This window comes from Pseudophryne corroboree, chromosome 2, assembly GCF_028390025.1.
Source record: "Pseudophryne corroboree isolate aPseCor3 chromosome 2, aPseCor3.hap2, whole genome shotgun sequence".
In the NCBI taxonomy this organism is placed as follows: Eukaryota; Metazoa; Chordata; class Amphibia; order Anura; family Myobatrachidae; genus Pseudophryne; species Pseudophryne corroboree.
This window is the reverse complement of record NC_086445.1, coordinates 827,686,310-827,698,754: the sequence shown is the minus strand read 5'-3', so window position 1 is coordinate 827,698,754 and position 12,445 is coordinate 827,686,310. Positions and strand designations below refer to the sequence as shown.

General features: G+C 43.3%; 1 protein-coding gene across 1 annotated transcript in view; it reads right to left on the bottom strand.

The window, feature by feature from the left end:
* Positions 1-8,193: 8,193 nt before the first annotated feature.
* The window catches only part of ARX (aristaless related homeobox), a 10,706-nt gene continuing 6,454 nt past the window's right edge, over positions 8,194-12,445 (bottom strand). Inside the window, exons 4-5 of the mRNA XM_063955697.1 lie at positions 11,379-11,704; positions 8,194-9,226 (exon numbers count right to left, since the gene is read on the bottom strand). Of these exons, the coding sequence (XP_063811767.1) occupies positions 8,986-9,226; positions 11,379-11,704 (567 nt within the window). The 3' untranslated portion in view covers positions 8,194-8,985. The remainder of the gene's footprint in view (positions 9,227-11,378; positions 11,705-12,445) is intronic.

The following is a 12,445-nucleotide window of genomic DNA, read 5'->3' as shown; positions in this document are numbered from 1 at the left end:
GCCAGATATGCCCCAGAATGCCAGATATGCCCCAAGAGTGCCAGATACATATTCCCCCACAGTGCCAGCTACACATATGTCCCCATAGTACCAGATATGACCAAACAGTCCAGATATGCCCCCACAGTGCCAGATACACATGCACCCACAGTGCTAGATATGCCCCCCAGTGCCAGATACACATATGCCCAGATTGCCAGATATACCCCCACTTTGCCAGAAATGCCCCCACTCTGCCAGATACACATGCCCCCAGAGTGCCAGATATGCCCCCACAGTGCCAGATACACATATGCCCCTTCAGTGCCAGATATGCCCCCACAGTGCCAGAAATGCCCCCCTTTGCCAGAAATGCCCCCACTTTGGCAGATACACATGCCCCCAGAGTGCCAGATATGTCCCCATAGTGCTAGATATGCCCTCAGAGTGCTATAAATGCCGACACAGTGCCAGATACACATATGCCCCTTCAGTGCCAGATATGCCTCTTCGATGCCAGATATGCCCAAACAGTCCAGATATGCCCCCACTTTGCTAGATACACATGCCTCCACAGTGCTAGATATGCCCCCACAGTGCCAGATACACATATGCCCCCAGAGTGCCAGATATGCCCTTCAGTGCCAGATATGCCCTTCAGTGCCAGATATGCCCCCACAGTGCCAGATGTGCCCCCACAGTGCCAGATAATCCCCCAATTTGCCAGATATGTCCCCACTTTGCCAGAGACACATGCCCCCAGAGTTCCAGATATGCCCCCAGATTGCCAGATATGCTCCCAGAATGCCAGATACACATGCCCCACAGTACCAGATACACATATACCCCCAGAGTTCCAGATATTCCCCCACAGTGCCAGATATGCCCCCACAGTGCCAGATATGCCCACACAGTGCCAGATACACATGCACCCCACAGTGCCAGATATACCCCACAGTCCAGATATGCCCCCTTTTTGCTAGATACACATGCCCCCACAGTGCTAGATATGCCCCCACAGTGCCAGATACATATATGCCCCCAGAGTGCCAGATATGCCCCTTCAGTGCCAGATATGCCCCCACAGTGCCAGATATGCCCTCACAGTGCCAGATACACATGCCCCCACAGTGCCAGAGATGCCCCAGAGTGCCAGATATGCCCCCAGAGTCCAGATACACATGCCCCCTCAGTGCCAGATACACATGTTCCCCCAGAGTGCCAGATATGCCCCTTCAGTGCCATATATGCCCCCACAGTGCCAGATATGCCCCCACTTTGCCAGATACACATGCCCTCAGAGTTCCAGATATGCCCCCAGAGTGCCAGATATGCCCCAGCAGTGCAACTCACCGTTGTTGCTGATGCCTGGGTCTGGCACTGTCTTCTGCTGCTGCTGGGGAGAGGAGAACGCAGCATGCGGCCCTCCTGCCCCTCTCCTGCCTTCAGTCCGGTCTCCGAATCCTCCTGCGGTGGCAGCATCCTGCATATTAGATCTGGCGCTGGTCTGCGAGCCAATCAGGGCTTGCGGTCCTGCAGTGGCGGCTCCTGATTGTCTGCGGTTCGCGGGCTCTGATTGGCTCACAAACCGGCATTTCAGTGCATGCCACCGCCGGACTCAGGGAACTCGGGAGTGACTGGGCAGGCAGTACAGGAGAGGACGCATGCTGCGCTCTTCTCTCTCCAACACCCGGTGTCTGCAAGGTGGTGGCTCGGCGAACAGCGTACTGGCTGGGAATTTCTTACCGGTACACCGTACCGCCCCGTTCCACCATACTTGCAGCACTGGGTGTGTGTGTGAAGGGACTGCAGTACAGAGTATTTACTCCATCCACCCACATTTGGGTGAGTACATCTGAGGGTATATAACGGAGAGTCAGACGCTCTGTGACATTGACCTTTTGACAGTTTGTGAGCCCTAGCCTGCAAGATGCGGCACAAACCAAGCAACTTAATATCTTGACTCATCTGTAATCATTGACAAGAGGATATTTTTTGGGTGAGCCCAGAAAGTACTCCTGCGGAGCACAGGATTGATTCCATTTCTTAAGGCCCATATAGACGTCCCGATGCGGGAGAGATGTGCGCTGAGCGAACCGCTCAGCACACATTCCTCCCGACGCTCAGCACAGCACGATCTGTGCTGAGCGTGCGGGGGAGACAGGGGGGGCGCTCATTTCACCCAGCGGGTGAAGTGATCGACCCGCTAGATTGGCCTGCATGCAGGCCAATCTAGCACCAGCGATAGCGATGTGCGCAGCTGCGCATCGCTATCGCTGTGGGGGGTACACACGGAGCGATAATGCTCAAATTCTAAGCAATCTGGTCAGATTGCTTAGAATATCGCTCCGTGAGTACCCCCTTTAGTGAGACAGGAAAGTACCTAGAGAGTTTCACTAATTACCAGAAGTGCCTGGGGTTTTGACAGAAAACCACACAACAGCATACACCTTTTGGATGTATGTTACAAGGGTAAAAAAGTCCAGAGATGGATTTGGGGTTCCAATGACATAAATCGTGCATGTGATGGATTACCTGGCAATATGTATTTGTTTGCAACAAGCTGAGAGCTGCAGGTAGAGGGCAACAGACACCCTATGACTGCGTTTTTGATACGGCTATGCTGAGCGCACTTACTATATGACACTATACGGTGAACAGGGCTTGTGTTACGAGTCAAACTATTGTATTCTGTTACTGAGCAACAAACAGTACAAAACAAAAAAGTGCTGCCAGAGCGCTTTGTGGTGGTGTTCTGCAGACATGCCTATAGGGCGTAAATACTAAATCTTTAGGCACCGGTTGGCCGACTAAGATATTATCTGATTTAGAAAATCTAAATGGCAATCATCTTCTCAAGTAGTCCCAACATTTTTTGTTCGACCCTCAAAATAGATGCAGAAATATTTTTATTTTTGACCCACTTTTCAACTCACCCTAATGGTCTGAACAAATATTGATTTGATTTAGATTTCTCTCCTTTTCATTCACTTTTCAGTTTGTTAATTTATTAACACTTCTATTTTTGAAAGCATTCTTACTTTACAGCATTTTTTCCATTCCTGCCTAAAACTATATATATACTTTGTATTATTTTAATCATTTTTATTGTCAAAACTGGAGTGTACTAGATTATGACAGGTGAGGCTCTGCCCTGGCTGCACATCAATTATATGGAGTGACCACATTTTGCACTTTTTAATACAATTAACACATAACACTTTTTTCAAAATAATATTTTCTTATGCACACTGACACTTTCAAGATAATCAGGTGCAGCACTACAATTTATAGCACCGCTGTTAATGTTTGTCTGTCAGGTAGTTTTTTTTTATTTAAATAATTAAACTTAACAGAATGAATATTCTGAAACTGCCATACAACCTAGTTCATATAGCAGGACTTAGAGATATTTTGTTATTTCTGATGTTTTGCAGCTTAAGTGACTTAAGGGCCCATTTTTCAAGGACCGCATATTGCATGCGATCTGGGCGGCATCTTACCGCCCAAGATCGCATTGCAATATGCGATCCTATCGACAGCATGTATCCCCCGGCACATGCAGGGACAAGGGCTACAACAGGAGCCCGTCCCTGCGATGTGCCGAGCGGGGTGTCCGGGCCTCTGTGCATGCGCAGACATAGTGACAGCTGTGCACAGGGGCCATTTCCGGTGGAGGGTTCCTGTGGAACCCTGCTGGAACTACATCCCGCGATATGTATCCCATAGGCTACAATGGGCTACCGTAATCAGGAGGTAGCAGTAGTTGTGGTGGTCAATATTGGTACTGCTTCGCATTCCTGATATTGATGCATCAGGCAGACTGCGGGCGGAAATGGAGAGATCGCAGCAGGTATCTCCAATACCTGCTGCGATCCCTCCTTCATAGATTCGGGGGATACCTAGTAGTTGCGGTTAGCCCCCGAATACGGATGTTTTCGGGGACATGGCCGCAAATACTTTTTGATAAATGGGCCCCTTAGGGACAGATGCATTAAGCCTGGAGAAGTGATAAAGCAGTGATAAAGAAGTGATAAGTGGAAGGTGATAATGCGCCAGCCAATCAGCTCCTAACTGTCATTTTTCAAACCTGTAATGATTGGCTGGTGCGTTATCACCTTCCGCTTATCACTGGTGGAAGTTTTTTTTGCACAAACAAGAAGAATACTTAAAAATAACGTGAACAAGAAATGTTACTAATTGCCGAAAGACATTGAAATAGACCTTGTATCTGCCATAAACTAGACAGCTCTGTGTATCTCAGGACAGACAATGATATATGTGAAAGGCATAGGGGCCGATTAATCACCATCTGCATCCTCAGATGAGGATGGGATGTGATAAAATCATCCAAACTCGCTATGCGATTATTGTATACATCGCATGGATGTATCGATAACCGCATGCAGGGAATCTGCAGGATTATCCGGGTATTTTGGGGAAAAAATTCAGAGATCCTCTGCCAGGTACCCCCCTTCCCCCGTCATGACTACCTTCCCCCCCACCAATGCCGTGACCCACACCCCAAGGTAACCATACTAATCAGTCCCAGGAGCCGGTGAGCAGTGCACCTGCACGTCTGCTGGGCATCGGACCCTGTGTGCTCGTGTGACCCCCGGTGCTCTAAAGTGAGCTGCCATTTTACAGCATCACTTTACTGCAACGGGAGTCACAGCAGAGCACAGGATGTCCCAATGACCGGCAGGCCACACCGGAACACCGATCACAGGATCCTGTGACTGGTAAGTATGTTTTTTTTTTTTTTTTTAATGTCTTAACTGTGATCAGCCTGTGTGTCCATCGGACACACAGCAAAGATCATAGGAGCCCTGTTCCTGCACAGCTTTCTCAGCCAGGGGGCAGAGAAGCTGTGCTGAAGGCTTCACATCGCAGTGCTGCCCTGTGATAGTACCATCTGAAGCGGGTGTAATTATCACAGGGATCATTGCAGTTTGTTATAACATTTTTTTTTTCCAGTGAATTTGCCCAGATCACATTTCCCTTTATAAGTATGGGAAATGCGATCTCGGTTGCTTAAAAAAAAAAAGGGAATTAAAGGGTTTGGAGCAGTTTTTCATGAAAACTGCTCCAACAGCCCTGTAATACATAAAAGTGATAATAAAATAATGTGAAAAGGGTGTGATAACACCCTTTTCACATTTTTTCTAGTAAAAATAATGATAATAAATATGACACATAGAGTGTAAAGAAAATATTATACCAAAATCATGTTGTTGTAGCGATATGACATTTTGTGCAGGTTTTCATGACTGTTACTTTATGTCCACATGTTTGTATTTGACATAAATTATTTCTGAGCAATGCTGGACACATGAGCAGATCTTGTTACTTGGGGGTAGGTTTACTGAGGCTTCCAAAGCAGACAAATAGTGGTGTTGCCCATGGCAACCAATCAGATTCTAGTTATCATTTCTCTATTGCATTCTAGAAAATGTTAGAATCTGATTGGTTGCTATGGGGATCACTATCATTTGTCTGTTTTATAAGCTTTAGTAAATCTCCCCTCTAGTGCCAAGTCGCACAGTTTTGCATGGTCCTAATAACTATAACAATAGGATGTCTTTAAGCAGATTCCGTATGGGATCCCTGTGATCGGAATCCCGACAGCCGGAATCCCGGCAGCAAGTATCCTCATGGACTCACTGCGCTCACCACCCTTTGGGCCCGGTGGTGCATTAATAATTCTATTCCCCGTCAGGTGGTGGCGAGAACCACCATCCAAGGGGGAATACCTGGCTTGTGTCGGGATTCTGGGTGCCGGCATTTACACGCCTGTCGGGATTCAGGCATCGGGGTCCTGAACACTGGGATCCTGACAGGCAGTATATTGACCACATCCCCTTTGAGTGTAGTCCTCATGTATTCATAATGCACAAGGCAGTATTAGGTGTGTGTGGCCGGCATCCGGCTGATGGGGCGACAGTTAAAAGGTTGAAAGTCAATAGGCTGACACCAATTGGTTGACTTGCATATGTTAGACATGATTGAAATGTCAACAGGTTCAAATGGTTGACATGATAATGGTCGACACATCCCATGGTCAACATGAGTTGTTTGCTCATTTTTTCCTATTTTCATACTTTACCATCCACATGGACTATGATTGGGAATAGTAACCTGTGCCGAGTGAAGCAGAGCGAGCACCTTGCCCGAAGCATGGCGAGCAAAGCGAGCCATGCGAGGGGACTTAATGCACTAATTGGGGGTCCACGTGATGAAAGAGAAATTTTAAGACCATAAATCCATCAAAAGCTCATGTCGACCTTTTTCGTGTGTCGACCATATCCATCTCAATCTGTTGACCCTATCGATCTTCTCACCATGTTGACCTTGTGCATATCGACCATTTGGCATTGACCTAGACATTGTCGACCTTCTGTCAACCCCTTCATATGATCCATAACCATTTGCCCAGTTCAGGGAAAACGCCAATTAAATTAGACTCGTTACCATCTCATGTTAACTCTGAAAAACTGATTAAATCAGACATCTGTTAAGACATATACAAGAGGATAGCATGAGATTCACTGCACTTTACTGCAAATACTATGACCCTGGTATGTGTATGTAACTGTCCTGGCTAGCCTTATGTCACCCACACATGGCAGTTTTATCAGGTAGCTCGGCCAATCTAGATAAAATTGGCAATAAATTGCTATGTGTTCTGGGCTCACTGTGTAGATGTTAATAGTCCCTGGCTGACACTGTGTTGAGCGCTGTCTGCGGCTGACTGCCCTAATTGGGCCTTGTGCAATCCAATAATGTGTTAGAAATCCCCAATGGCTGAACCTATCCAGTTTGGCCACCCACGTAAGTAATCACGTTTGACAGAAAGCAGGACTTTGGAATTTGTTTAGTCCAACATTTATCAAGGCTTGGAGAGAGATAAATTGCACGATGATAAAGTGCCAACCAATCAGCTTCACACTGTCATGTTACAGGCTGTGTTTGAAAATGACAGTTAGGAGCTGATTGGTTGGTACTTTATCACTGTGCAAGTTCTCACTCTCTAGGGCTTGATAAATCTGGGCCCTGATGTCCAGATCTTAATGTGTGTGACCATCTTATGATTGTTGGGTGTTTATCTTTCCATCATAGTAAATGGCTCACTATGGAAGATGTGGGGGGAATAAGGTGCAACCATAGCAGGTACTGTAAGTCCCCTACAGCTTACACTATAGTATGCAACACATACAGTAGGTAATATACAGCCCAATGAATCCCCAACTACAGATAACAGTGATATCCACATATGAATACAAATCACTGCAAGCAGGGTGCTTTACATTGGTCACAGAAATCTGGATGACTTCAATTTTCCTTAAGGTATGCACGCAGTCAGCATTAATGAAGCCAATAAGTGCCTGACATAGTGATTGGGAAATATCACCGTGAGAATATTAATCTAACATTGTATTGTAGGGATCTGGTTAGAAATCTAACTATCAATATCATTCCAAAAAACATTTAACTAAAAAGCAAATGAAAATAATTGAAGTAAATTATATGTGCAGGAAATATATGTAAAGAAATCATGAATCTTTGTATTAAAAAAATTGATAAGATGTTTCTAAGGCAAAATACTATGTGATGATGTCACATCTTTCTGATGGTGGCATCATTTAAAATATTATTACAGCACTAATGTTATTCTTCGTAGGGATGATGATGATGATGATGATGATAGTGATGGGGATGATGAAGATGAAGATTATTTTCACTGTGTTTTGGGTATTATCTACACACCAGACTAATCTCTTCAACAAGAATACCACAGTATACCATCCAGAGTAAAGTCCAATGCCCTTGAAAGGTGAATCTAGTGATGCTATGCACAGACTACAAAGTTGACAAGCTCTATCCACTTACATATGTCATCATTCAGCATCCAACTTCATTTTGCAATAACATGCAGGTAAAAGGCTTCAGGTGTTAAACATATAGTTGTTGTTTTTGTTTGTTTTTTAGTTTTTTTTATTCTGAGTGGCTCACTTTCCAAACGGAGGGCTCGGAAAAGTGGAGACAATGAAACAACATTACACAGGTACAGTAGCATTGATTTGAAGGTCTGATGAACCTCTACAGTTAATAAGTTAAATAAAGGGTTTTTTTACATAAATATTTGCTCGGAACCGTGTGGTATCTACAGCACAGATAGAATTCTACAGTTTGACAAACGTTTACAACACTACACTGAGTGCAATTCTTTTATAACATTTCAAATATACAAAGTTATTTTCCTTTTTTTCTGTTTTCTTTTTATAACAATGTTATGTACATAATCAGTAATCACAGTTTAGTGACTTAAACAGTCCATAAATCTGACAGTTCGTTTCCCTTTGGTTTGGTATGAAAATAAAAACAAACAAGAAAAAAAGCCTTGGTTGGTGTTTGATAAACAAAATAAAACAATAGTGAATATACAGCTCTTGTTAAGTGCACTGACTTTAATGAAACTAAAGGTATTTACTTATCAATTTACTCCATGCAGCAGAGTTTTAACTCGTAAAGTTTCACTTTATTTCTACCAAGAGGATGGTGCTTCTATAAGCAATTCTGGCAGGTAAAGGGGTTAATAATTATATATTTTTTCTCAATTAAAAAAATTAGAGATTAGAACACTGGAATATGGTAAGGAATACTCTTTTTTTAGGTGGGGGTCATATTTTAGGAATAGAAATGATGAATTACCAAATGGAGAAAAAAATATTGCGTTTTTGTGTCTTAAATGCTCTAATTTGCGCATACTAGGATGTCACTGAAATGAGCAGGGAATTAGCAGTTGATGACGTACAGTACCAGGGTTTACTGCTCGGGAGCTGCATAATGTTTCTTACACTCATTATTACTGTATTAACGCATTACAAGGATGCTGTATAGTTTGTCTTGCAGGGCACGCATAGTCCAATAGTCACTGGTCCAGGTTAGTGTTGCTTCCTTTGCATTTGGTCTTGGTGGGGTAGTTGGGGAGGGGGTGCTCTGGGTTTAGCAGACCTCTTTCCCTGTGCTGCTCCCGGGCAGGATGGTGAGTTGTGTGAGCTGTGCGGCGTGCTCTTTGGCCTTTAGCCTGAGAGCCGCTATGCTGGACGCCCGCCTGTCTGCGGCAGCTGTGGCTGGGTCTGACAAACCGCCGGACTGCGCTGCGCTTTCCGCAGCGGGATTGGGCTGCCTAAGGAGTGCAGCGGCGGTGGAAGCACTAGTGAGAGGAGCCATGGTGGAGAAAAGTCTGCAAAGCAAATAATATACAATTGTAGTCAGAGACAGGCAGCTTATGCGACAAGTGACGCACTCTTCATTTTTTTGCGCATTAAAATGTGACATAAAAAACATCATAACGCTTCAAATAGCTCTTGTTCCGTTTAAAGTCCCAGATTTATCAAGCCATGGAGAGTGATCAGTTGTATGGTGATAAAGTACAAACCAATCAGCTCCTAATTGTCATTTTTCAATCACAACCTGTGGTATAGAAGTTAGGAGCTGGTTGTTTGGTACTTTATCACCGTGCAATCTATCACTCTCCATGGCTTAATAAATCTGGGTCTAAATTAGGCAAAAGGAGGACGACCGTATGTTACAATGTCTAGTTAGATCATGCAGAAACAGATGTGTGTTATCATGTTATACATGCAATCCTCAACTAATCTTTAATAGAATGCATCTAAGAACAATTACACGCTGAATAATATTACACGCCATGTCCAAATAATCCAGAGATGGCAGGTTAGCCATTAATACGCACAGTATCTATCTATCTATCTATCTATCTATCTATCTATCTATCTATATATATATCTATATATCTATATACATACATATATATATATATATATACATATACATATATACATATATATACATCTACTTCATATACAGCTTCTTAGAACTGGTGGTATCTTCTAGTAAAAGTATCATCTATCTATCTATCTATCTATCTATCTATCTATCTATCTATCTATCTATCTATCTCTATATATAGATCTCTCTCTCTCTTTTTCTTTTTTTTCCATTCCAGTAGCTAAATGTCAAACATCCGTCAGCTACCTACAGCAGCATGCCAGCTGAATGACGGTACAGCAATTATACTTTGCTATGGATGTTTTACTGCTTTCCCCACAGAAGCCACCAAAATACAGGTGACAGGCCTGAGAGATACACGAAGCTTTACAGACTATCTATTAGCCATGGTTGTGATCATCAGCTTCCTTGCTGTGATATGGGAAGAGTCTTGGCTCTGCTACTGAGAGCTACTAGTCTGAAGCTCCATGGGCGCAGCAATGACAGGAGCAGACAGACAGTACAGAGATTCACACCTTGCGCTTTCGCAATCCTCACATGCACCATGGAAATGTAATTTGTAAAACACGAGACTTTATGAGAAACACAACAAGGTGACCTCCCCAGATGTTAAGTGGCTTGGTGGCTAATTAGCTAGTAAAGCTTTTCCAGTAATACTAGGTGGGGAATGCCTATGTGAGAATCTGTTCCTACAACAGACTTTTGGAACAATTCCAATTAAGAAATGTTAGATAAGCACAGCTAATTGGGATTCATGTCATAACACTTTACACTAGAGTCATATACAATATATATATATATATATATATATATATATATATATTTGCTACGTTGGAATGCTAAGAATTCCTTATCAGCTAGTCATAGTTTATTTGAAGCAGGGACTTGTGGACTGTGGAATACATCCAGCCAGAAGGCATCTGATATCTAGTACTGAGGGTTGGATGGGAACTCACCTCTCTTATAACAGTAATGCAGAAAAACACTTATAAACAATCCCTGCTATGTTATGACTCTTAAATAAAGCACGGTTTGACAACCTACAACTCTGTAGCTCTGCAACTATTGTAGAATTACAAGTCCCAGCATGCGCAACAAGCCCCTGGCCGCTAGCGTATGCTTAGACTTGTAGTTCCACATCAGCAGGACAGCCTGCATTTAACTGTACTGTATTGGCATTTTTTACGTCACAAAAGCTAGAGAGGCTCATTATAAATGTGGGAAATCTGTGCACAACTGAACAAAGAAAGAAAAATAAATATATATATATATATATACATATATATATATATATATATATATATATATACGCACACATATATGTAAATGAACTAAAAGTTCTCATCCTGGAAATAAGAAATCAGATCTGCTGCCGTTTTTTTGAGTTGCCCTAGAATAGTAGTCAAATCCCAAAGCCTAATACATTTGTAATACAACGGAAAGAAAAGTATTTAAGTATATTTGCAGACGTGACGTCATTAATAATCCATGACATCATTTTGCGCTTCCATATGTGGGATGGTTTGTGTTTATTTTACAACCAACAAAAAGTGTGTCATAGTCTATAGAAGTGTAAAGATTACCTGCCAAACGCAGGGCTGATGAAGGCTGGGTGTCGAAACACAGCTGCCCCCAAGAAGGTGCTGAGTCCTAATGGGGTCCCACTGGGTGGCATTGCTGTGGATCCTGGTGGAGGTAGACTGGGGAAGGCGGCAGCAGCAGCGGCAGCAGCGGCTGACCAGGCTGAGTCCAAGGCATGGTGGTGGGGAGGGAATGGACTGGCATCAAGGTATGGGCTTAGCGGGTGGCTGCCTGACAAAGGGCCTGGGAAAGGCAGGCCTGGGGCATGTGTCTGGGCACCGGCCTTTTCCCTCTTTCTCCACTTTGCTCTTCGATTTTGGAACCACACCTGAAACCCAAACAAGACTAACATTATACACTGTCAACTTTTAGATCTTATGGCTTCAGTTTTGCAAACGTTTTGTGATAAAATAATGTGCAATCTCTCTATATATAATGAATATAGCCTGTATATTATTTCTATTTAAATTAATAATACACTAATGCAATTCACCAAGTCCCAATGCACGTCTATGCTCAGGAAGGAGACTGGTAATGTAGAGAAGTGCCTGCAGGATGACGACCCCAGTATAAGTAAGGAGACTGGTAATGTAGAGAACTGCCTGCAGGATGACACCCCAGTATAATCATTGGTTAGTCCTTCCTGAGAATCAAGGCTTGCTTGATTAACAAGAGCAGGATTGTGCTACAGGTGATTGCCCAAAACATGAGGTATCATATGGCGGATAATGATGTCACAAACCTCTATTATAGAAAAATAATCCGTGGATGGCTATTTTACTGATGAGCTGCACTAAAGAGGGGGACAAATCATATGATGACTCCCTCTCTCACCCAGAGCTTTTGGTATGGAATCATTGCTGATTCGCGCCTGCGCTTATTTATGGATAGTGAAAGTATAGAAATGTAATAGCATAAAAATGGTAATTTCATATAATGAATACATCTGAAACTATCTATCTATCTATCTATCTATCTATCTATCTATCTATCTATCTATCTATCTATCTATCTATCTATCTATCTATCTATCTATCTATCTATCTTTCCCAGGAATTAACCTATACTT